Source organism: Vombatus ursinus, unplaced genomic scaffold, assembly GCF_900497805.2.
Source record: "Vombatus ursinus unplaced genomic scaffold, bare-nosed wombat genome assembly UNPS02014859.1, whole genome shotgun sequence".
Lineage (NCBI taxonomy): Eukaryota > Metazoa > Chordata > Mammalia > Diprotodontia > Vombatidae > Vombatus > Vombatus ursinus.
The window spans coordinates 2,026,438-2,052,944 of record NW_020954637.1 but is presented as its reverse complement, the minus strand read 5'-3'; the positions used below and the strand labels follow the sequence as shown (position 1 = coordinate 2,052,944).

At 39.0% G+C, this 26,507-nt stretch overlaps 1 protein-coding gene, 1 long non-coding RNA gene and 1 other non-coding gene across 8 annotated transcripts in view; all 3 read right to left on the bottom strand.

Moving 5' to 3' along the window:
• Nucleotides 1-1,794: 1,794 nt before the first annotated feature.
• On the bottom strand, nucleotides 1,795-4,654 carry LOC114027397. The gene is made up of 2 exons (XR_003567251.1): nucleotides 3,531-4,654; nucleotides 1,795-2,083 (listed from the first exon to the last, which is right to left on the bottom strand). It is a non-coding gene; the product is annotated as an uncharacterized LOC114027397 (long non-coding RNA).
• Nucleotides 4,655-7,062: 2,408 nt separating this feature from the next.
• The window catches only part of HNRNPR (heterogeneous nuclear ribonucleoprotein R), a 24,370-nt gene continuing 4,925 nt past the window's right edge, over nucleotides 7,063-26,507 (bottom strand). For 5 of the 6 annotated variants that reach the window (XM_027841377.1, XM_027841376.1, XM_027841382.1 and 2 more), the window contains 9 exons: nucleotides 25,919-26,037; nucleotides 25,342-25,449; nucleotides 21,897-22,010; nucleotides 20,760-20,936; nucleotides 18,827-18,962; nucleotides 15,023-15,237; nucleotides 11,570-11,719; nucleotides 8,531-8,652; nucleotides 7,063-8,390 (listed from right to left, as the gene is read on the bottom strand). In XM_027841377.1, the coding sequence (XP_027697178.1) occupies nucleotides 7,778-8,390; nucleotides 8,531-8,652; nucleotides 11,570-11,719; nucleotides 15,023-15,237; nucleotides 18,827-18,962; nucleotides 20,760-20,936; nucleotides 21,897-22,010; nucleotides 25,342-25,449; nucleotides 25,919-26,037 (1,754 nt within the window). In that variant the 3' untranslated portion in view covers nucleotides 7,063-7,777. The remainder of the gene's footprint in view (nucleotides 8,391-8,530; nucleotides 8,653-11,569; nucleotides 11,720-15,022; nucleotides 15,238-18,826; nucleotides 18,963-20,759; nucleotides 20,937-21,896; nucleotides 22,011-25,341; nucleotides 25,450-25,918; nucleotides 26,038-26,507) is intronic. The other variant, XM_027841380.1, reaches the window with a different exon arrangement.
• LOC114027441 lies at nucleotides 19,779-19,882 on the bottom strand. Its single transcript, XR_003567257.1, has one exon. It is a non-coding gene; the product is annotated as a U6 spliceosomal RNA (small nuclear RNA).

Sequence of the window (26,507 nt, the reverse complement as noted above, 5' to 3'; positions counted from 1 at the left end):
GAATAGGAAGAAATAGTGGGACCAAAAAACTTAAAAAAAAAAATGATGTACCACCAATTAGCAAGAGGGGGAAAAAAGCAGCATGTCTACCCCCAATATTCCTCTAAGCTGACCATTCTGTCCTGAGCAGTACCCTGGCCTCTCTCCTTCTGCTCCCAATACAGTAATATGGTCATCAGCAAGGCACAGCAGAAAAAGTTCTGGGCCTGCCATTAGGAACCTGGGTTCAAACCACACTTGACTCCTTATCTACATCAAGGCACTTTTCACCCCCAAAATGTGGAAGACGTATCTAGCTAGATCATAGTTATGAGCAAAGTGTGTGGTAAGCCACACAATGCTATGTGGAATGGTGAACTAGGGTCCTTAGGATCCCTCCTTAAATTTGGTGCCCCACCCCAGAACAAGAGAAATATTGGGATCAAATGTTGAGGGTGGGAACTCCCACCAAAGTCACCAGCCTGAACACTAAAAGTCAAGAAGCATCCTTTACAAAAAAAAAAAAACAAAATAATCTTCTCTCCCACCGCAAATCACCAGCACAAACACTTTGAATATATAATGTTTTATTTAAAAAATTAAACATTGTACAGGTATTCCAATACAGTTTGTACAAATACATAAACACTGTACCAAAAACTACAAATTCTGTTAAATTTCCTACGAAGTGGAGAGAAACTTGTTCTTACTCCATAGGCTTTCTCAATCATGGGAATGAGTGTGCATGCCAGGCAAGCCATGTTAGTACAGGTTTTGGGCCAGAGCCTAGCAGTGGCCTTATTAAAGAAAACTGGCCAATATCACTATAATCAAATCGGATTCTACCTCTATTACTGTACAACTACTTACTGAGGAATCTTGTCCATTATGAGGCACTAAAGAGAATTGGTTTAAGAAAGATAACTTTACTAGGCTGTTTAAACACAGTAAAATCTTTTATTTATGACAGGAATACATCACCTAACATTTAATTCCTTCTACAAAAACTCAGCATCAGATGAAATTTTATTAGGGCAGTTACCCCCACAGAACAGTTTTGTAATTTCCATCTCAGGAAAAATAATAGGTCAGCAGATTGCATCATGTTACCACAAAGTTTATTTATCTTGTAGTAATGATCTTACTGCACAATTACAGTGGTGGAGGCCATCTGTCTGTGTGCAAACATTTCATCCATGACATATACTGTTTTCTGACTAACCATATTACCTCTGGCCAGGCTCTTCCCCTGTCTGAGAACATGCTTCCTCAACAATAAAACAGAGACGATGCTTCCTGCATTGTGTACCTCAGGGAGGCCTTTTAAGAAAAACACTATAGAAGTTGTCCAAGTGCCAGATCAAGGCAGGTTATTTTTCCCGCCATTAGAGAAAGCTTCCTGAATTGTACAATGCTCTGTTCTTGTACTTCTAGTAAGCTCTATGCATTTCAACATGGTTTTCTAAGTGTTCCCAATCTAGTGCTATAAAATTATCCTTGAGGGGCAAGGAATTCCTTATATAAGCTGCCTGGTGTCTCAAGCCTTCCTATTACAACATACAAAGTTGTAAAGTGGACCAAGAAAAGAAGAAAGGACAGGTGCACAGCCACTAAGCCCCAATAACGCAGAGGAGGGTGTCACAGCACTGCCAGGGCTCTCCCAAAACCTTCTCAAAGGTTCCTGTCCAAGGATTTCCCAAGACCTACTGAAATATGCCCTTGGAGCTGATGCCCAGATTAGTAAAGAGAGAATGAAAGTCATCTCAGAGTAAGGAAGCTAGGTAGGATGAAGAAAATATATTATGGCTATCTTACTTCAGTACCAAAAATATGATTTTTTTATTAGTATCAATATCAAAATCACCTCCATTGAAGTCTTCCTTTGAAGCAACATGGTAGTGTGGAAGTGACCTGGGTTCTTGAAGGCAACGCCAGGCAAAGTGCAAGCTCCGGAAGGTCCTGTCGAGCTGCAAAGACTGAGCACGGGCCCAGCGGTGGACTGGGCGTCTGCTATCCAAGGACCCGCCTAGCTAAGTTCAGAGAGCCTCATTACCAGGTTAGCCGCAGGGTGGTGGTGAATGCGCCAATTCATGAAGACCATCTACTGAAGCATAAACAAGGGGCAATGTGCATTGGTGGAGACAGTACCCACAGCCATGAAATCATGGATTCTCCAAATACTGACAGTGTGCCCCGCCCAGCCCCAATCATGCTTGGATCCCATCCCTCCTTCCACCTCCCCAGGATCCCCCCCCCACCATCATCACCATGGATATCCCAATAAGAGTGCAAAACAAAGGCTTTACTGTCCATAGTTCCCCACCTGAAGACATGAACAGGTTCCCCCCAAACACAATTGGATCAAGGGCAGTCAGAACCACAAAATAAAGGAGTTAGTAAGCAGAGCCTTAGGAGAGTTACCCTAAAGGAACTGGCCAAACGTGTGGCAGCAAAATTTTACAATGTTACAGTGAAATTGGGTGAAAATGTATTAACAATGTTATTGCTAATGATGCAAGCCTGTTTAAATTTTCAAATCTATTTAAAAATTGACCTTCTTTCATTGTTAATTCTAATACATAACAAAGTCATCACGTCCTAGGTCTGTCCAAGAAAAGACAAGTTGTTCAGTTTGTGAGGCTATCCACGTAAAGTGTGCAAAATGCCTTGCAAATGTCAAAGTGCTGTATGTTACTTATCATTAATATTAGCAATTATAATCCCACCAACTTACCCCACTGAATTTCCGCACTGTCCTCAGCTACGGAATCAAGTGTAAACTTAGATGATTCACATTACTTTCTCTAGATCTCAAATTTATAGTCCTATAATTTCTGCTTCCAAACATCAATAAAACACCTTTTGGAAAGTGTGGCTGCAAAAAACTAATTTCTCTGTCCAGTTTTAAAATCATTCTCTCAAAATAATCTTCAGGCCAATGCTTCAGAACATCACTAAAATAACTTGCTGGTGTCCCATTGCATGAAACAGCAATAACCGCAATACAAAATAAAGAGTCAAAAGATAATGCCAATGTGTGCTAAGCCATTGCCACCAGATCATCCACCTCCACCACCACTCCCACCCTCCCTTTATCTTAGGATGATAGCCTTGAGGCCCATCAAGTTGAAAAGGCTCACCAACATCGTAAGACCCGTGAGTGGAAGTGCTGGGATTAGAACCCTCTAACTGCAGTTTTAGACGCCTACACCATGCTGCCTCTCAGTTAAATGTTAAACTACTTGTTACAATGCAAGTTTTTCGAAGACTGAACAACCTACATGTTATTTTGTATGAATTGGCAAATATTTCATTCAATATCATGTAACATGTGAGCCCTCACTAAATTTTTGCAGACTGTTGACTGCATACAGTAAAGTATGAAAATCTTGTGTTCCTTTAAAGAGGATTATTTAAGTTTAAGATAATAGTATGAAAGTCTGATTTTTCTACAGGCCCCATATAAATTACCCAATGCAAAGGGTTTGGGTATTTCCCCCACCCTTTGTGTCCCCTGACTGATCAAAAAAGGAGAAAGAAAGTGCTCTTACCAACAACTCCATTGGTATCGTCCCCAGCGAACCCCACCTAGCAAGTCGACATCATGACATGTCAGGTCAGGGCAGCCTCAACCACGCTTCCCTGATAGTCAGGTGATAAAAGGAAGGAGTTAAAACAGAAAAAGAACACTTGCAGATTTCTGGATAACATCTGAAAATGTTTGTTTCATTTAAATACGAACATAAAATACTCAGAGCTTCTGGTAACCTCCAAAATAAGAAAACCTTTTTAAAAAATTTAAAGCTGTTAGCATTTCAAGTTAAATCCAATCCTTACCAAATATTCGTCATTGGCCAACACCAAACTCATTTATGTATTATTTTGAAAGTTTAGTGTTTTCATTTCCAAGGTAAGAAAGGCAGTCAACTTCTAGTGTCAAAGTAGATATGTGCCTCATTTTATTCACACCTTATAATTCCGGATTCTTAAAAGCTATAATCCAATTTACTAGGGCACATTAAAAACTACTGAGTCCCTAAGTTAACAGAAGCTCCCCCTTTTAAAGAATATGGAAACACTTCTAAAGCCAAGATACTTCCTATAAGGCTATTACCTACTCTTGAAAGAAGCTTTCTTATTCAAGATTCACTAAGAACATCACATTCCTACTATGCTGACTGTTGAAATTCTTAAAAAAACATCAATAGGTATAGGCAACAAAATTGCTTTCATCAAAGTTTCAAAAGGTCCTTTTCATAACTGACATATCAACAGCCTTATAGGAAGTATTTTTGAAATGGGCTAAAAATACAACAAATGGACTTAGGCAGGTCACCCCAATGGGAAGGAGGCAAAAGATGTAATACACTTTGAGGAATACAATTATACCACCACATGGCTATAGATTAGGAATGGAATTTTATGACCCTATTCTTTTGATCTAAACATGTAACTGATTTTGAAATGTACTTTCTTAGACCCATTAAATTTTTAAAAGATGAGAGTTCATCTTTGAGGTCAATTTGTCTACTAAAGCCGTTAAAGTCACATTAGAAAAAAGTTAAGTACAAACTACTGAAAGCAGTGGGCTTTCATAAAATGCAGATTAAACCCAACAAATTAAGAAAACTAAAAACAATTATGCTGAAATATCTGCACACTAATTTCAGTAATAGGAAACTAACTGTAGTAACATGATGAAATTATCATTCAGATCTTTTGATTGAAACAATTTTTAGGATTAACTAGAAATCTGACAGTCTAATGAATATTTTTTGCTTTTTTTTTTCCATCAAAATACCTTCATATAAATACATACATTTCTTGAAACAACTGCTATAAATGAGTGATCAAATAAAAATTAGCATTCTATTACTAGAGGGAGTTGTAGGTCAATTTCAAGATACACAACAAAATCTGCCTCAGTATAAAGTAAAACCATTTACCAGATACACACTTTTTTCCCCCTGCAGTGGATTCATGGCTAAAACTTAATTGAGCTGAGGGACAAAAAGGAAAAGGCAGCAAAGGACCAGTAAATAAAATTTTCAGGACTCATTAATCATACAACTTGTAATTTTAAAAAATATGTTAATGACGAAAAGTCAAAATGACATCTTTCCTTACTCAACTTCTAATGTCATATGATTACATTTTGTTATTACTGTGGTATCTTTGTGAAAACAAGGTAGATTTTCAAACTTTAGGTATGTTATCTTACGTATGGAATGCTGCTGCAGCATTAATAGAAACTATCCCCAAAAAGGGATGTCTCTAAGTAAAATATATCAAATCTCCACATGGTTACATTTTCCATTAAAGAAATATTCACATGAATTACATAAACAATTATATCAGACAGGCACCAGACTTTAACCCAGGGAGTTGGTCAGGGTTGAGGAAGGATGGCTGCCTTTAGAGTCTAACCATTGAAATAACTTGCATTTTACTGCAAGAGTATTGGAGAATCAATGACTTTTACAGTTTTGTTTGCTTACAAGAAACAACTTTTTCTGAATACTATTCATGTTTCTAAATTTCCTTAAGACAAACATAACTGATGTCTAACTCTAATTTGAGAACACAAACAAGTCTGCACTTTATACAAGTTTTAGAACCAAGCAATTTTGGCTCCAAGCAATTCTTACTATCCCCCAAGGAAAAGCAGGGCTTAATCCAACTCCAATTTAGAAGATTCGTATTTCAACCGTAAGTCTGGATGCTCCAATTTTGAAATTAATATCTGTAGAATATTTTAGTGTTTTTTCACATATCAAAAACAGGCACATTTTTAAAAATGATCTACTGGAAGAAAAAAGGTAAAGTTTAATGAGATACTCATATTAATCCGAAACTCTTACAAAATAAAATCAGGCCAGATAATGGTTTTAAAATGTTCAGCAGTGTAAACATAAAAAGAATATTAATTAAGGCCTGTTAAAAGACTGTGATGTTATCAGTATAATCTTTTGAAAAGGAAATGAGAAATGTATTTTTAGCAGCAAATATTAATTTTATTATTTCAAGTCAATTTACAAGCCATGAAACCCAAGATATGATCTACCAAACTGACAAGAATAAGTTTGGTTATTTTCTTTTTGGAAGATTTGGTTTTCTCTTGTAATAATTATTTTTAAAAGACCAAACAGCAACAAAAAGCAAAAGAAAGGTGTATGTAGCCATTTAAATTACTTTCACAATTTGTCCATATTTATAAACAAGCTTTAGAAATCTCTCAACATATAAGAGGGGAAGGCAGTAATTGTAATTTGAATAGAGGTCCAAATATCATTCTGTCTGGCGGGTTCTTGTAGTTTTTAAACTTAGATCCTTCTGCTTCTCTCTTGGAAAGCAAAATATTCTTCTGAAGACTAAAAGTCACAGCTCCAAAGGTTAAACAGGGAAAGAAGTGTCATGACAAGGTGGCCAAAACAGTCAAAAAAAAAAAAAAAAAAAAAGGCTGTCAATCAAGTCAAAATGATGTCTAAGAGAGGTCCATGGGTTGCCTTCTTAAAAGGCATTAAAATTCTGAGGTAAATTTAAATAATGAAAGGAAATTCTATTTCTCCCCAAAACAGGTCTGATGACCAAATTAAATGCTAAATAATCAATCACATTCACGAAAGCTGAAGCAGAACTTTGGTCGGCAATTGACCCCATGGCACTATTAATAACTGTCGTCCCTGTCATCCAGCAAACAAGCACTTCAACCACAATTATCCTTCAGAGCAAGAATGTGGGTCAGAAGGAATTGCAGGCCACTTCCCCAACTCCTTAATACTTGATAGAACTGCAAATTAATCCATGCCTGTGAAAATGTTCAAAAGCTATTTGAACCTGGTTTTTATAACAAAAGATAAAATTTCAAAAGGAGAAGTGATTGTGAGAACACCAATTAACTGAGTTCCATGTGGAATAATTCATAATTTGATATAATCCTCAGGCTAATATCCACAATGCTACTGTGTCGGAATAGACAAGAAATTTTGCAAGAATTTGATCACTCACATAGGCAGTTATACTTTGAAAACAATATTCCTTGCAAGGATTACGAATGAAATAATGTTTTAGGACACAATTGAATTTGAAATAGGTAATGTTTTGAATAGATTTTTTAGTTTTATTGAAATCTTACATGAACAAGAAATTGGAAATACAATCACATCAAGGAACAAATTGCCACGGCTTTGACGTTGGAGCCAAACAAATTTTGTAGGGCAGATTTCAAAAAGGTGTGAAGTTATAACAATTTAAAAACACAGTTAACCTACTTCTAAGGAAGGCAAAACATACAATCATAGGTTATTTTCAATACAAGAAAACTGAAATTTGTTTGTTTTAATTTCTTAAAACTACTAAGACAAAGCACTAACTCGTACTTTTATTTACAGCATACTCATACTCCTATGTAATCTATCTCAAATCCAAAAAAAAAAAGAAAAAAAAAGGAACTGTCCAAAAACCAAAGGTTCTGCAAAAAATCATGATTTAACAGTATGCTCAGACTGCTTTGAAACTGCTAAAATGAAGCTTAAAACGATAAAAGCATTGTAATTCCCAGAATAAGGGAACTCTGCAAGCCCAATAATGTCCAAGAGCATTTATGAAAAGAGAAGAAAATAAAAATAAAAATAAAGACTTGAGTATATACACAATAGTGATTCTTCAGCCCAATACAAATGGCAGCAAATTGCTACTGAAAGATGAAACAGATAAGCCAAATTTTTTTTTTGAAGAATGTAGATCTATAGCCAATCAAATCTCGCCAATATCATTTTCAAGCCCTCACTTGTCTACTTCATTTCCACTGTTGCCCATAAGTATCCTGATAAAATTCCTGGTTGTCATTATTGTAGCCATAGTTACCAGAATAGTCGCCACCTTGCTGAAGCGGCTGCTGGGCGATGGGCTGGGAGCCCCAGTTCTGCTGGCTGTTGGTCTGACGGCGCTTGGAATCAGGCTGGTTGTACCCATCGGCCTTTCTCTTGCCTCCTACGTTGCCCCCACGGTTGCCCCGAGCTCCACGCGAACCACGGCCTCTCTGTGGCTGTGCAGGGCCCCCTCTCCCGCCCCGAGCTCCTCTTGGCGGTCCCAAAGGTGCCCCCCTCTGTGAATAGCCAGCTCTACCTCGTGGAGGTGGTGCTCCTCGCCCCCGTGGTGGTGGCGGAGCACCGCGCCCACCCCTTCCTCCTCCTCTTCCTCTTACTGCATAGCCATCATCGTAGCCATAGTAGGGGTCTTCATAGCCTCCACGATAGTCATGATAATCATAGCCATAGTAGTCATCATAATAATCTTCATAGCCATAGTAATCTGGGGGGTAGCCATAGCCGCCTCTTCCCCCACCACGCCCCCGGCCTCTCAGAGGAGGTGGCATACGAGGTGGGGGATGGTAGTAATAATCTTCATACCTAGTGAGGAGAGAACACTCATTAGTTTGTTCTGGAAGGCTCTTGGCGACTTCCGTTCTACTGAATCACTATCCGGGTCCAGGGGTTCTAAAACTTTGAATGGCAAGACCTGACGACAGAACACAGTAGGGCAGACTCACGCAGTGCTTCTGGAGGCCTGTCTTGCAGCCTGGCGTTCTTTTCTTTTCTTGTCTGGAGGCTTGGCTAACACTATCTCAATTTCTTCCCCTTCTATTTCTTTCCCATTCATCTCATCCATGGCCTGCACAAAAATGGAAAAAAAAAAAAATATTGGTCAAATTTTAAACAAATTTAAACACCACAACTCATCCAATCAAATTCTCAAGGATTAATGTGATGCCTGTTTCATGTAAGGTTAACAATTTTTTGTTTCACATTAAAAATAAAATCTTTTTCACATACAGATGAAAAAAAGTAGAAAGCAAACGTAGTTATCTTTGGTGGTAAGCTCTGGAGAAGATTAACTGTCTTCTGATCCATTCTTCCTTTATATAAATTTTTATTCAAATTTTTCTACACTTAAAGTATAAATGCAACAGTTTTCCTATAAAGTTCACTGTACATATTAAGGCAAATATTAAAGTTGTTCATAGCTTATTAAAGCCATTTCCTATAACACTATGGTCTTCTTCAAACATTTTTTTTTTAAATTAAAGCCAGGCCAACCCTACAGAAAACAACCACTGGTGTAACCTGAACTACTTGCAGGTTATTTAAATGATATGTCAAAATTTAAAAGGCATTCATCTCACAACCACCACCCCATCAGATAAGTAGTACAAGTATTTATCATCACCCCACTTTACAAATGAGAAGCTTACAAAGGCTGATGACCTGCCCAACAATCAACCTTCTAAATGTCACAAATGAGATTTGAATCAAAGCCCAGGGCTCCTATTTACTTACCCTGCTGCGTGCTGATTATTTCATGAAATAGAATGAAGAATGAATTCCAAGAGCTTGGCTGGGTCATACAAAGATGTTGTATTTATTAATGTATGGTTCTAGTTCACTTGCACTTTGAGTAAAAATAAATTGAACCATATCAATGTAATTCAATGGCTTACTGACTCAAAGATCCTTGATGAAACAACTATAAAACTTCTCTTAATACAAACCTGAGATGTATTAGAATGCCCACTGGGGAACCTGGAGAACCACCACCACCTAAATAAATGTCCAGAAAATGGGGTTGCTGATTATGGTAGCCCATCTACTGTCCTTTGAATGGTTATACCCTAGGTCACCTTCAGAATAAAGCATCTTTAAGAGGTAGATTCCTTTTGAAGGCCAGAGCAAGGATTTTAAGACTCTCCCCATAAAGCATCTAGTAAATTTCTTCCATATCCGAGTTTCTGGACTGCTTAGGGTTCAAGTCTAAAAATGTCTGCAAAATCCACTAGCAAATGTTCTGGGGACAGTGTAAACAAACTGTGAGAGTGATCAGGAGATAGAAGCAGAGTTTTACCTCAAGTTCCTCTTCTTAGAAAGACCCTCCCACCAGTTCTTACAGATATGAAGAAAGCAAGCCAGTCTACTCAGTGCTGAATTAAACATCCACAAAGGTACAGATTTGTTCCAAGTGAGCACACAGACACAGACACATACACATATGCCCACACACAGGTCAAACCTTAAAGGGAATAGTGACCAGGGCGAGCAGGCTAATGTAGAACATGGCAATTTGGAAATGTTACAGTCTCACTGGTTGGCCCACAGCCTCCAAGGAGCCCTTTTGCAAACCTAATATAGCAAATGTTACAGGGATGTAGGCTGGAAATGAATAATTCCCAAATTAAAGTTTGAAATAGCCAGCTGCTGGGTTCCCCTGGCAACAGGAAAAGCTAGCTATCTACTAGGAATAAGATGGTTTGGGAAAAAAAAAAAAAACAAACCTGTCTTAATGAGCACCAAGCCCCAGAATACCATGGTGGCTATGGCCACCATTTTATTGAGAAAACTGAACCCCAGCTTCTTAATCACACAAGGATATCTTTGATACTGGCTTTCTATAGGAGTGTTCTGAGGTGAGGGACATAAAGTTAGGGATGCATGTCCAAAAACAAAGCTGTAAAACAGCCCAATTCTGTACTTAAACAATTTGTGGGAACACTGCTTCATTTGTTAATGTTTTCAGTCACAGACTCAAATGCTTTTCTTCCATCTATCACTGAGGATTCTAAGCTAGCTAAGTTTCATCCCAGACCATTCTCCCCAAGAGTCAAGTACTAAGAAATCAACAAGTCCCATTTCTATACTACTTAACAACTGTGATAAACAATGTTAAGAGGGAGAGGGAGGGGGAGAGAGAGAGAGAAGGTGGTGAAGAACAATGGAAAGGAAGACATACAGAACATCTCGGCACATGGTGGTCACTGACAACATAATACAAATTATCCAAACTGAGAATTCTACATTATTTCTATCAAAAGTCAAGAACAAGGAATACCTACCTTAATTAACATCATTAAATGGTTCCATGAAAACATGATCTTAGATGAAACCATGTTCCAGGATCCAGTCAGCTCCATAGAAGCAATGTTGATGCACACACAGTAAGTAAGCAATAATACAACACTGAGGAGACTGACATTCAGGGTATTAATTCTACTGAGGCTCAAGCACTAAGAGTTCAGGTCATCAATGAATGACCACTCAATCTCTACCTTCAGCTGAACCATTAAGGCAGGTTTCCCAATGTTACAATGGGTTCTGATTATGAGGTATTGACAACAGTGTAAAGTATCAGTCCAGGAAATATTATGCAGGTTAGAGCTGTAGAGTGATTGCTTTCTTTTTTACCCACAAATAGTTGAAGGCAGCAAACCACATGTTACTCGATATACTTACAATAGTGCTGAATTAGAGCTTCACAGTCCACTGGGACCAATTTTATAGATGGTGAAACAAGACTCCAGAAGATGGCTTGCCTAAGATCACACAGCAAGTTACTAAGAGTCAAGAGTTAAAAATCGGAGCTTCCATGAGTCCTTTGAGCTACATTTTACAAAGCAGAGAAAAACTGAACCTTCAAAGTTCAACAAATAAATTTAAATGCCACTAACCCAATTGTGAAACATCACTCCTTTGAAATAAGCTTCCTTAACTTCAAAGATCCCTTTCAAAACACATTAGGACACTAAACTTTGCATTTCTACCTTAACTGCTGCTCCCCGGTCTTCAAAGTGAACAAATGCATAATCTTTTAGCTTCTTCACTCTTTCTAGTTTTCCAAATTCAGAAAAGGATTTCTCCAATATTTCTTCTGTCACTGTAGTGGCCAAGTTTCTCACAAATAAAACTTTCACCTATTGAAAGAAAAGTGTTTATGATTAGATACACAACAAATATTTCATGAAACCTACCCTGAAAATGTATAGGAATGCAAAGGATACTTATTCTTCTGTAAAGCACAAGTTGTACACTTTTGCAACATAATTATAGGAAGCCACTAAGAAAGGGGCAATGATCCTACAGTCTCTTTTCAGGTATATCACTGGCTGTGGTCCTCTTCTCCCCAGCTCTGTTAGCTATTCTTTATTTCAAGTGTATTACTTACAAATAAAAGCAAACAAGACACTAGGCCAACTGGTAGAATGCAAAAAGCAAGCTAGATTTTTCCCTTCCATGCTTGAAAAAGATTGTGATTATCAGAATGATTGAAGATATGTGGGAAAGCACTGCTTAAGGGTAAAAAAGAAAAATCTAACCCTTCTTCACTTCTAACCACACTTCCGTATGTGCTTCTTTTTATTTAACGATTATTTATAATGTTTAGGACTGGACTTTGTAACAAGCAAACAGTCACTGGATAGCCACTGCAAAGCTGGCAGAATAATGAACAACTAAAAAGGACGTTAAGGATTCTTTAGTCCAAGGGGCAGCATAGTGTGGTGACTAGAAGAGATTCAAGATGTTTTTGTGTATTTGAGTCCCTCCTCAGTCTCTCACTAGCTATGCAGCTCTGGACAAGACCCTCTGGGATTCAGTTTCCTCACCTTCAAAATGAAAGGTTTGCAGTCAATACCCTCTCAGATCCCTGGCAGCTCTAAATTTGTGATTTTATGGCCCTGACCCCTTCCACTGTATACAGATAAAAGAAACTGAGACCTCGAGGGGGCTACAGGGCTTGTATATGGATCACATGGCTAATTATAGTAAAACCAAGGAGTAGGCTTCCAAGTTTAGTGCTCATTAAGGATTTTTGTCCTTATACAAAACCAAAATCTGCTTTAACTTGTACATGGACATTTTTTTAATGTCATGAGGTTCCATATATGCCAATTCACAACACAACTCCCGCCCCCATACGAATAAAGTGACTCAGAAACTCCCATTTATGTTCAATCGTTGTTTAATGGGGAAACAGTTTGACATCTTTCAAGGAAGGTCGTTTTGACTGGAAGTTTCAGCAAGAATCTAGAAGGAGGGGAAAGAGGAGTGCCAGAGACATGTGCCCAATTAAGCTCTCTGGACATCGGAGAAGGAGATAAGAGTCCATGACACAAGGCACCTCGAAGATTTAAGCCAAGAGTTTATGTATGGGGCAGCTAGGTGGTGCAGTGGATAGAGCTCCAGCCGTGGAATCAGGAGTTCGGAATCAGGAGTTCAAATCCGGCCTCAGACACTTGACACTTTACTAGCTGTGTGACCCTGGGCAAGTCATTTAACCCTGACTGCCTCACCAAAAGAAAAAAAAAAGCCAGAGTTTCTGTATGTGAAAACACTTTCTCAGCATAAGAAGAAATTCTGAGTATAATTAGGTTTGAGAGAGTGATTAAGCAATGATAAGTAACAGTTGAAGTTGAACTAAGATACCAGTAGTATGGATATTTACATTTCTTCAGTTCAAGGGCTCACTTATATTCTTCTGTGGTATGTATACTTAGCCTTAATGAAAGTTCCAGGGCTCATTAATGCAGCCCTCCCAATTCAGAGAAGGAACTGGAAGTCCAGAAACATTAAGTCATTTGCCTCAGGGATATAAAGTGAGTCAGTGCCTAAGAATGCAGGTCTCCTGACTGAGTTCAGAGTTCTTTCAGAGATACCAAGCCACCCTAGTAGAGCAGAAGAAAGATCAGACCTAGCTGGTCATTGCCCAAGCAACTCTCCCAGGTCTATGCTACATACCCAATGCACTCCTACCTCCATCTCTACCCCATAGGCCTCTGGAGTAGAATTACTTGACTCAAGCAATTCCTCTGGAGAAGAGGCCAGCCATCCCCACCAAATGCCACCCACGAGCTCGAAAGCCAGCCTAGCTGAAGCAGCAAGGCACTCTGAGGAAGAGATGGGAAGCAACATGTGTCAGGTAAGTCAAACCACCACCCTCTTGACCACCATTTCCCCTCATACCCCAGGGACTGGTCAGGACCCAGAACCCAAAAGCCTTAGGGACAGCAGTATTGCCAGTTAGTGATCAAAGCCACCATCCTAGAAAGCAAGCCCAATGGAGATTGGTCTAGAGTCACAGCTACAGAAGACCCAGAAATAAAGTTCTCATGACTAAAATCCTTGGCACTGTCCAAGGGATCACCATAAAAAACTGACAGAATTTTATCGGTGGAAAAACATTAAACGAGAGGCACTGCCATCTGCTTTGCTGCCACACCCTAAGGACATGCAGCTGAAACTTTCTGTACGTGCTGGGTCCCATTAGAACATGGACTCCTGGAGAGCAGGGACTGACTTACTCTTCTATCCAGACCCCCAGCATTTTGCACTAAATAAATGCTTTTTCCATTCATTCAAAATGAGGAATTGTTCTTAAGGACTCAAGAGATTGAGGCTGGAGACAAGGTTTCCCAAAACCCAGAGCAAAACTCCTGCCTCTGATAACTTAGAGGTAGCTTATTCTGAGAGGATGATGGCTCCCAAAGAGAAAAGGTCCATTATCACTTAAACTCAGTACCATATTAGGACCATCCCTGTCCTGGCCTTAGCATATCCCTAGACTCACACCTGGAATGATTTAATCCCAAGGTCTAGGTACCACATGCCAGGATACCACCATTCACGCTGGTGAGAGCTGGTGGGGCTGCATGCATGGGAAGTAGGAGAAAACAAGCAGCTTCTACATAGGTCTTGACGGGCAAATCCAACCTTACTGAATACCAATGCTCTCCATCTTCATCTTTTTTCAAGGTGGTCACTGTCCTAAAGAGAGCAGGAATCAGAACTGGAAGAGACTTTAGAAGTCTTCTCAGGCCCCTTTTACAGATAAGGGGAGGTGATAGCTGATGTTTAAAAGGAAAAAAAAAACCTCAAGTGCAAAGGCCCAGCCCAAGGCCTGGGGAGGCATTCACTACCCTGATTCTCAGAGGACTTAAGCCAACAGAACACGATCTCAGCATACACTGTCAACTTGGTTCTTTCTTGGCTTCCTCAACCTCTCTGTATAAGGCAGGCCCAGAATCTCAGCTCCCCCTCTGCTGACAGTCATAGGGATGGCCAAGCTCGTAGCCTCCAAGGGAATTCATTGAGGGTTAAGGCACTGCTGTGGGCGAGCGGCTAATAAGAACTAAGCCCTCACTAGTGTTCCTGGGACAACAATGCAAGTATTCCATGGTCTGCAGAATTCAACCACAATCAATATAAATTTTTACATTTACCTTGGCCATAACCTCCGGATCTGGCTCTTCCACAGGGTCGGCCCACTCCACGGTCACAACATTGCCCCAGACTTTGACTTTCCCACTCATAAGCCTGCGCCGGGCTTGTGCTGCCGACTTGTGGTCTTCATACTCAAGGAAGCAGAACCCCCGATTCTTCTTTTTGTCATCGGGTTGATGATAGAGAATAACGTCCACCAAACCCTCTGTTAAACCAACATCCAGAGAGATGAGCCAAAAGCATCCACCACACAGCTAGGGAACTGACCTATGCTCTAAATCCATTTGCCCATGACCAAAAAAGAAAAATCAGCCTCAAGTGCTCTGCTAATTACTGATTAAGTAATTAAGCTCTTGATCCAAGAGAGATGAAGGAGAAAGGTCATAATCTGAACACAGCCCTTTTAACTCAAGGGGTCCTGAAGTCAAAGCCAACAGATTCCACCAAAGGTGAGAACTGATTCTGTATTCAATAGTATCATTAACACATCAAGTGAAGGCCTACACTTTGAAAACAAAACCATTTCCTGACACTCCAAGCTAGAAACACAGAAATCACACAATTCTTCTCTGTTCTTTATTGTCTACAATGTAGAGTCAGCTAAATTAAGTCTTCCTTCTCCACAATGTCTCTTTAGTTTGCCTTTCTGTCTCTGCTTACCCTCATCATTTTCTGCCTCAACTGCTCACCAAGCTGGAACGCCTTTACTCCAGCAGTCCTGCCCTCCTTTCATCTGTGCAGACCACTGCTGATAAAGTAGCTCTGTTTGTTGCTGCTCCTCAAAGTCCTCTTTCGGATGCCTTTCCCCCCAGAAGTCCCACCATTAACAACAAAAAGAAACAGAAGAAGACTATGGAAAATGTTAACCTTAACAGAAAAGAATTACCCAAAAATAAAAGTCCTCCAACTCACAAGATGAAATAGTTACATGTGGTTTAATAAGAATACAGAAAGAGGGACTGAATTACCATGCACAGCTTGGAAACACTGGACTGAAACTGAATTAATCCAAAACAATTAATATGATGATCAAAGACTGTATATGATTTGAGAAGATGCTGTCAGAACATGGCAGGCAGAGACCAGACAAAAATCACTTGAGAAGCACAAAGACATAAAAAGAATAAATTCCAAAAGCCCATCTAGAATAAAACAATCTTAAAGGGAAAGGGCTACCCCTAAGCCCAACAGATAATACTAATAATTGAGGAGGAAACAAGTGCTTAGGAGATCAAGATATAGGAAATCCTGTAATGCCATACACCAGAGAGCCTCACCAATCCAAATGTGCTGCTGAAAACTGACATCACTTCATTGCTTCTTAAGTCACCTCTATACTAGCTATTAAAATTCCAAACCATTCATTATATTTAAGAGCATAGTCCATCAACAGATGTTTCAGACAGAATTCATTCTGACCAATGATCAAAGGTCACAATAGAAACTTTAACACCATAAAATTTACATCATTATTTGGGCCTGCTTTGCCTCCTATACCTGGATAAGAAAAAGCTGTCAAAGCACAGAACACATTCCTCAGGTAAGGAGGGAGCAGAGGTACTCAGGAGACAGTCTCTTGCTATACACAGCCCATTACTTAATAGTCTTAGCTCCTAAAAGTCACCCAAGGCATAAGTACCACAAAAGCCTAACCAGTGGACCTCACTGCACCAGTCAGATTACTCTGAAGACAGCCCTTAACCCTCCCCAGAGGAGAAAGCTATGTCAAGATGACATTCAACAGCTCTAAACCAAGCGAAACAACTCTAAAAGACTTAGTTACTCTGATCAACACAATAAGCAACCACAATTCCAAAGGACTCATGAGGAAACATGTTATCCATCGCCTGTCCAAATAGAGATCTGGTGGAGTCAGCATGCGGCGTGAAGTGCATTTTTTTCTTTCTTTTAAAGGGGAGGAGGGTGGGTAGAGGGAGCAACATGGCTAACGTGGGAATGTTTTTCTTGACTATCCATATTTGTAACAGATTTTGTTTTCCTTGCCTTCTCAATGGGTGGGGGAGAGTGAAGTGAGGCAGAGATTTTGGAACTAAAAATAAAGCAAAACTGGATTAAAAAATAAACTGCTAAACTGTATCTCCACACAAAGATCTGGAGACTAAAAGGAACAATGAGGTGAGGGTGAAGGTGTGGACATGAAAAGGTATTGTCTTCCTATTGTTTAGAGTACTTCTATTTCACTTAGAACAGCCATAAAAGCTCTTGGAAGTCTAGGAACTTAATTTCTACCACCAAATTCCTCTATAAGGAGGATTCCAATACCTCTTATGCGGTAATACATCATGCAGTAAAAAAAAAGACCTGTCTCCAAGAGAACTCAAGCAATTTGCACAGACTAAGTACCAAGTGAGCAGCAAGAATTCATTTTGTTAGGAAATATTATTGAAGCAAGGTTGAGGTTCCAACAAACATCGTTCTAGACCTCGAAAACAAAAAGCAAAATTACAATGATCATGGCAAATTGTCACTTAATTTTCTGCATTTTCTAAGACAAAAGGGAAAAATAATTCACTTTCATACTGTCATTCTGGATTGTAAACTCCTTAAAAGTAGGGCCTTTAAAAAAAAAAAAAGGTAGGGCTTGTTTCACTGGTGTCTTTCTACCTCCAGCACAGCATCTGGCACATTGCAGGTGCTTAATAAAGGCTTAATGATGGACTGGAAATGGCTCCACAAATGAAAAGAGAAATAAAATTAGAGTATTGAGCTTGTTAGTTCTTCTTCTGAATGCATATAAAAGCATTTGCTGGGTACTGTGCTGGCCTAAATGACTTAATTTCATAGCCTAAATGACCTGTGTCCAAATATATAAAGTATCGCTCTTCAAAGGGACAACGATGAACAGTTAATCTAATTCTGACTGAAAAACAGAAGAAAAATTCTGGCTAAGTTGCAGCACCAATAATACAGGTGAGCCATTGAGAAAAATCTACCAGTCTGGGCTATTTTTACTAAGTTACCAAAGAAGAACATGGAATCTTCCTCCCTAAAGATACTTAACATCCGTTAAACATAACAGATATAATCTTACTGGGATGCAAGAAATGAACTAGGCTAATTATTCATGTGTTCTAGCATCTTAAAAACACAGCAAAGACACATGGAATTGTGCTCATTGTATTTTTAAGTAGAATTGGGGCAGGAAGGGCACAGTCAATCCAGTCCAGTCCCACAACATAACTCCCCTGGCATAAGGTTCCAGGCTCTAATTCACTCAGGGAGAGGTCATCTCCCATCCGGTCAAAGGACGCCTGACCACAAAGCATCCAACATTCAGAAGCTGTTTCCCCAGAGTTCAGTGTAACTTTAGTCCTTCTGTCCTGATCTGCAGTAAACCCACCAAGATAGAGCCAAGTTGAGTTTTACTAAACAGTGCCTCCTCTTCATAGTGACTCGCTAACATGAACAAATGAGGCTACCAATGTTTATTAATACCAAACTGAACCCCAATCAGTCAAAAGCTGAGCAGAAATAAAGGGATAATTTAAAAAGCAGAGGAAGGAGAAAGAAACATGACCTATCACTTTATGTAGAGCTCTGACTTCAAAAACTAAGGCATATCAAACTTCCAGCTGGCCTGAACCAGATTAAAATATAATTGGCAAATGTTTAACAACATAAACAAATATATAATACAACATAGATAATGTTAATCTGTGGTTTTCTAAGTCAACATGTACCTGGCCTGAGTCTGACACCACTGGGAGTCTAAGGTGGCCTTGCACACTAAAACAGTAACTCTGATTCCCCCAAATCCATTTATAAACAATACTTTTTTTTACCTGTGACTTTGCTGAATTCTTCCAATATGTTTTCCTTGGTTTTGTTCTTTGGAATCGATCCAACAAATAGCCTGTTGTTTGCCACCGAGATACATACTCCAAGGTGTTTACCAGGACGGATTTCATAGCTGTCACACTGCAAGGAAGAAAAAACCCAAATACAACCCACAACCACCCCACACTTAGGATCCTGGATTTTAATTCTAAAGTATTTCATTACTCTATAAAATCAGGCATTTCCTTGCATCAGCAGTTCTCAAACTTTTTGGTCTCAGAACCCCTGTACACTCTTCATATTATCAAGGACTCTCCCAAGAGCTTTTGTTTATGTGGATTACATTTATTGATATTTACCATATTAGAAATTAAAATATCTAAATGTTGTTATTATGAAAACAGTTCTAACACCTCTCAGACTTCTAAGAGGGCCCCCATGCCACCACCCTTGGACCACACTTAGAGAACTGCTGACTTCAGTCATTAGAGCAAAGTTATTCCTTATATCCTGTAAATGCTTGTCATGCTATTATTATTTTTAAAAAAACTCAATGCTTTCAACCCCCAATTCCATTTGGTTTTGTCACTTCCCTCCTTTTGTTTCCAAATCAACTATTCAAAATTAGGGAGGGGAGGGGGTTGCCCCATTTAAACAAAATTAAGCCTATTTCAAAATTTCCTCATTATTTCAGACAAGTCAACTGAGGCAAATTATTCAAGAGACTTAGAATAAAACCAAGCACAGTTTGCCCCCAAACAAATTCAAGAATATGAAAAGTATGGTGATGATACATAACAGATATGAAAAAACTCTTAAAAAATTCAACATTTCTATGTCATTTTAATATTGTACCAAACACACTACAATTAGAAACACAGTGGCATATGATATGCAATACCTGCACACAAATTTGTGGGTCTGGTTTAACAAATCATAAAACTAAAGATTTTTTTTTAAAATATCAAATGCTTCACAAATTTGTATGTTGACCTTGTAGAGGGGCCGTGCTAATCTTTTCTGTATTTTAATTTTTATCTATGTGCTGCCAAAGTGAGCACACTACTCATGATTTTTACAACTTTTAATACCCACATTTCAACAAGATTACTTAACTGTGGTTTAAATTTCCTGATAATATGGACAGCAGGGGGTGGAAGCGTGTAAGAGGAGAGAAGGGAACAGGAAAAGGGAGAAGAAAGGGAATGACTCTGAGCTACCAACCTCTAGGAAAGGAGGCATTAACACTAAAGAAGGAAACTGGAGCCTCTCAGTGAGTCAGCTAACTGTAAGGGAGAAAAGGAGCAAAGTGGTGAAGACATCTACACCTCACCCTGGAAGCCTGAGGCCTCTGACTCCATGTAGCACCATAAGAAGAAGGTAACAAGACATTATTTCCCAACTCTAGGACACACTGAACTCAAATGATTTTGCCACTGACTCACTGTTGTTATTTGGAAGGCAGCACAAGAGAACATAGGGAAGAAGTAGGAGATAGACCGGGAAGCAGGACAAAACAAGTATAGCAACCTCAACCCCAAGGCAAAAAGGTAAAAAAGAAACAGAGGAGGACCAAGGATATTCCTAAGAGCAAGGAAGCCAAAGCTATCTCTTGTTATAGGAGCAGAACATAACAGACACAAGACTGAAGGCGTAAAACATTTTTTAAAGCAAAGCCCTCACTTCCAAGAAGACTCTGGCCAAAAAGTACAGAGCTGAGCTGAGGACCTTGTCTTGTTCTCAGTGCAGACAAGCAAAAACCAAAACTCTTAAAACCAAGTGGTCTCAAGTACAGCCCACCACCCCCAAAAAGGTTACCCACTAAAGCTTTCAATCCAGAAAAAATAGAAATTAATGATCATTAGAAGTGGATCGTTTGAACTGTTTCCAAAGGATCCTTGAACTGTGAAGCTTGGCCACTACGGCCCCTTTACATACCAGTTTGACGGCTTCCTGTGCGGCATCCTTTCCACAGAAGGTGATGAATGCATACCCTCTATTCTGACCAGACAGAGGATCCATCATAAGGCGTAAGTCCCAAATGGGACCAGCCTTTTCAAACAGTGGTACCAATTCATCTTCATATAAATCTCTTGGTATCTTACCTACAAAAACCTGAAGGAATTTTTAAAAAATAGTTAATTAAAAATCTAACTTAAATATATGAATCCAGTCATATTGTAAACAAAAATCTCTTTTAAAAAATTACAAATTATATATACAATTAATTGGCATGACTAGGGAACAGGATATCCTCTTAACTATAACACAAACCTTTGTTTCAACCCTTGATAAAAATCTTTCCAAGTTTATCAGCATATTAACACATTTTTTAAGACAACGGGCTAGACACAATTTGTCCTTTAATGATTAAATACTTCAGGGCATTTCTTCAGGGAAATAAACAGCAACTCAATTATAAGCTGCTTTGAAGGTTATAAATCGGTTTTGAGCAAGTATTGGTTTTTACCTCATTTTACAGGTGAGAAAACAAGTCATGATAAGGTGAGTGATTTGCCTACACTCAAACAGCTAATAAATGTCAGATCCAGAATTCAAACCCAAGTCTTCTGACTCCAAGACTTTTGTAGTATGTATGGCTTGCTGTTTTTATTATGCTACAATGAATTGACTTACGCAAGATGACACAACTACCAATTGTGGCAGAGCCAGGTTTCAAACCCAGACCCTGCCCCACAAGACCACATCATATTCCAATGGACCATGCTGCTTCCCTATGGAGCCATACAGAACTGTTGAGAAGCGGAGAAGGGAGATGTCCCCACTCAGTTCTTTGCAAAGTGTTGTTAGTATCTTCCCAAGTTCAAGGACATGGTCCAGAATCTATACTCTAATTTAAAGTGTGGGGTTTTAGGTCATGAGCTAAACTCGTTCAGAAACTTTTTGTGTTGCTAGGGCTTTTTGATTTACTCTAGTCTTCCATGTTTACATACTTCCAAAGAGCAAAATTAAAATGAATAAAAAAAAAACTCAAGTGACATTTGCCAAGATATTAAATTAATTCACTTATCTCTATTACAGAACAGATTCCAAGCAGAAAGTCATCAAACTCACCTCTGTCCCAATGCCAGGTTGTACACCAGAATACACACTATCTGGAGGAGGACCACCATATTTTCTCTGTCCTGTGGTTACATCTAGTGTGTAACCAGTCCTCTCCAGCAAGGCCTAGAAAGGATTCCACAGCTTGTTAAAACTGAATGGATATCTCACCAAAAACTTTCAGTATATTAGTCTTCATCAACTCAAGCCCTAAAACAGCTTTATAGAGACAGACTTTTTAAGGGCCCTTTAAAATCTGGCTCCACTTAACTGGAAAGCAAAGATGACCACCATTCCAGAATGGTACAGAAGGGATTTTCTTTTCTTTTCTTTTTTCCCCACTGTTTAAATATTTTATTTATTTTTCCAATCACATATAAAGACAATTTTTAACATTCATTTTTTAAAATAGGATTTTGAGTTGCAAATTTTCCCCCTCCTTCCTTCTTCTAAGACAGTAAGCAATTTGACATAGGTGATATATGTGTAATCATGTAAAACGTATTTCCATATCAGTCATACTGTGAAAGAAGAAACAGAACAAAAGAGAAAAACTACAAAAAAAAGTGAAAATAGTATGCTTTGATCTGCATTCAGACTCCATAAGTTTTTCCTCTGGATATAGATAGCACTCTCCACCATAAGTCTTTTGGAATTGTCTTGGATCACTGTACTAAAGAGAAGAGGTAAGTCAATCATGGTTGATCATCACACAATGTTGCTGTTATTGTGTACAATGTTCTCCTGTTTCTGCTCAACTTTACTCAGCCTCAGTTCATGTTAAGTCTTTCCAGGTTGGTTTGTTTTTTTTAAATCTGCCTACTCATCATTTCTTACAGCATAAGAGTATTCCACTACATTCATATAACACAAGTTGTTCTGCCATTCCCCAATTGATGGCCAGCCCTAAAGAGAATTTTCTACTTAAGATGGGGGAAGTTGACCTAAATGCCTGCTAGAGGTCCTCCCAACTCTGTTCCCAATAGATGTCAACATGCATTCTCTGTTCCAATCAGTCCTTGTTTATCCCATCTTTGTTTCTGCCCCAGTCTGAAATGTCCCATCTCCACCCTACCATTTTAAAGTACCACGTACTGCAAGAAGCTTTTTGCTATTTTAGTCCTCACCCATCTCATTGTTCCTCTACTGCTGGTTAGTACCACAATCTAGCCCTGAGCTATCTGACATCATGGTCTAGTTTTGCCTAAGCCAGGAATTCTGTAAGGGCCCTCACAGCCCCCACCGTAGTTAAATCCATCTAAAGAAACACTCAACTGACCCTTCTATACTGACAAGAATTTGGGCCTGGGCACATTAAGCTAGTCAGTCCTTGACTTCTACAAAACTGAGTGCTTCATGCAGTTGGTTGTACATGAGCCAACAATGAATCACTGATTCAAGACACATGGGTACAATTCCCAATTGAGACACTTATTCCTTCGGGAAAAATCATTCAACTTCTGTGTCTGTTTCCTCACCAATAAAATGAGAATGATATTTTGCCAGCTATACCTCGTAAAGTTGTCAAGAGACTGTTTTATAATCTTTAAAACACTAACCAAATGTAAATTATTAAACTATAATCCCTGGTCTCACTCCAGTGCATGAAACATGTTCAAGTGACACAATTACAAAATAGTGGCCAATGTACCATCAACATGAAGTAGAATAGGTTAGGAAAAGGCTTCCTAGAGACTGAAAACCTTAGATAGTTATATACAGTTTGTACAATTCATTAAACAGAGATTCTATTTAAGGAACACATCTCAGAACTAGAAGGGACCTTAGAGAACTTCTAATACAACCCCTTCATTTGAAAATGAAACCAAAGCCAGGAAGAAGGTGATTCCACCAAGACCACAGAGCTTGTGAACAGCAGGGCTGGTCACTTTAGTCTAACTATCATCTCTGAATAGATTCATAAAGTGGGTTCTTTAGAGGTCCTATCCACTCTCCCACTAAACCCAAAGTTTAGTTTTGTTTTTTAAATAGTGTCAAGTGTTCTTAATAAGGAAGCAAATCGTTTAGGACAATATAGGTCTGTCTACTGCAAAGGCTAAATAAATTGTTTTAAAAATATTACGGCCTAGAATAGAATCATAGGATTTAGAGCTAGAAATAACCTTAGGGATCACCTAGTCCAAACCCCTCCTTTCATGAGGCAGGACACTGAGGCCCAGAAGTTAAATGATTTGTTCAAGGTCACAGAGACAACAGCAGTACCATGATTCTAGCCTTGGTCTTGAATCTAAATTCCATGATCTTTCTACTACACCATAATTTAACTTAATAGCCCTATGAGTAAAGGAAACGGGTGGTATTATTCCATTTCCCAATGACAAAACTGAGGCAGAGAAAAGTCTCAAGACTTAAAAAATAAAAGTTGCTGAAAGAAACTAAAAGCCAAATTTCCTAGCTCCAAATCCAATGTTGTTCCTACTATTCTACCCAAACTCAACCTCCATAAACAGAGTACTCTGTAAGACATACTTCTTCCAGGCTTCTTTAAGGTTCTTTCATTCCAGCAAGTGGTTGGCCTCTGTTTCCTGCACACCATTGTAAGGTAAATGGCCAAACATGAAAACTAAGTTAACATAAAAAGATCTATTCACCAATAAGCCCTAACCTCATGTTTCATTTTCAAGGCCTCTTTTTAATCATAAAGGTACATGGAGAGTCAGAGAAAGAAGAGTGACTGGAGAACTTCCTCACTGAGAAAGATACACGGAGAAAAATCCAAAGAAACACAAACTCTCTGAGAAAGGCCCTACACAAATTCAGGTATAATGTTGATGATGATGACAACATCTGACATTCGAAAGAGTGCTCTCCAGTTTCTGAGCATGTACACAGAATCTCATTTGAGATCCACACCCACCAGCAAGCAAAGAGGGCAGGCCCAACAGTGGCAATACTGCTCAGGGAACTTGAAGTCAAGAGAAGACTGGGGTCTAAGCCCATCTCAGACACTTCCTATTTGCATGACCCTGGGCTCTTTCTTTGTCAAATGGGTATGATAATATTTGCACGGAGGCTTAGAAAGTTTAAGCCTAGGGACTTGTGTAGTGTCCTTTCCATCATGCTATGCTAAAACACACACAATGCATTATCTCCTCTGTTTCTCACAACCACCTTTGAAGCAGGTCCCACAGGCAATAGCTGGATTTTGAAAATGAGCTAAGTGAAGCCTGAAGAGGCTCAGTCCAAGACCAGAGACCACAAAAGTCTGAAGAAGAGTTTGTCTTTTCCTGACTCTAAATCGAGGGCCCTTGCCACTCTACCTCAGTATCTCTTAGCAATGGGGAGAGGGAGAAAGAACAGTTAAACAGAAGCCCTTTCCTTTTATGAAAAATTGCCTTAATTTTAAAAAAATCTGCTAGGGAAATAAAAACACCAGTCTGGAAAAACATAACATTAATTAATCTCATTAACTCTGACCAGCTGAAGTTTGCTTTACCTTAATCTTTGCTTCATCAGGTCCCTTTGTTGATTCTTGTACCTTGCTCCCTTGTTTCTCTCTTTGCCTGTAGGTCTTCATAACTCCACATAAAAATGCACTTTTGTTCTACAAAAGAAAAATCATTTGGAGTTGCCAGAAGCACTTGTACCAACAAATGAATAAATGATACCACACCTCCAAATATTTAATCATCAAGGAGAACCAAACAGGCCTTTCTTGACCTTTAGCTTTTTCTAGCCTTTTCTCATTTGCTGTTCTTAACCTGTCCCTCCTACCCTAAATACCTCCCCCCATGGTAATGCAGCAGTCTACCTCAATGTTTTGGGCAATGTGCTCCCTGTATCATTGGTAACATCTCCTGAGGACATTAACCATGTAAAATGAATGGCCAACAAGCTTCTATTTTCGACGTGGCTTCGAGACTCAACTTTTAGCAGTACACCAAGTTCAGGTTTACAAAAGCACCTGGAGCCCAGCATACCACTGTAACTAAAGGCCAGCATCATGGAACTCAACAAGCAAACTCCACATTTTAGTTCACTCACTCAGCACCTCTTCTAATTCTTGATCTTACCTGTACATGAGACAGGTCACTTTCCTTAAACTGTTGGAGCACAGAGAGAGCACCTTCTTCATTAAATTCTCTGAGAGCATCAATTGCTCTTTCATCAAGATCGACATAAGCTACCAATCCTAGAAATTCAAATTGAAAAAAATGGTAATATTATTGTTCAAAAAGCTAGAAGGGACACAAACTGATGAACCTGTCTTATTATTAACTTTTAATCACAAATAGCTACATTCAATTCTATCACTAATAAATTATCTTATTCTTAACTACATGCAACTATACAAACACTATAAAGACATGAAAATGTAAACACTTAAAAATGAAACACTTTTACTATGAAACTGAATTTGTTCCCCATGTCCCCCACCCCGAACCCCACCCCTACCAAAAAACACATGAACACAAACCCTACCCACCCCCCCAAAAAAATGAATGCTGGAGTTTCAAATGCCCTGGAAGGAATTAAATATGCTGTCACATTGTGCAACAGACTGAGGCTTGAAATTATCAATTCTGGTTCACTTTTCTTAGAAGCACATGAACATTATTATCTTCCCCAAGGATCTATCTGCTCCAAACTATGGACTCAGGG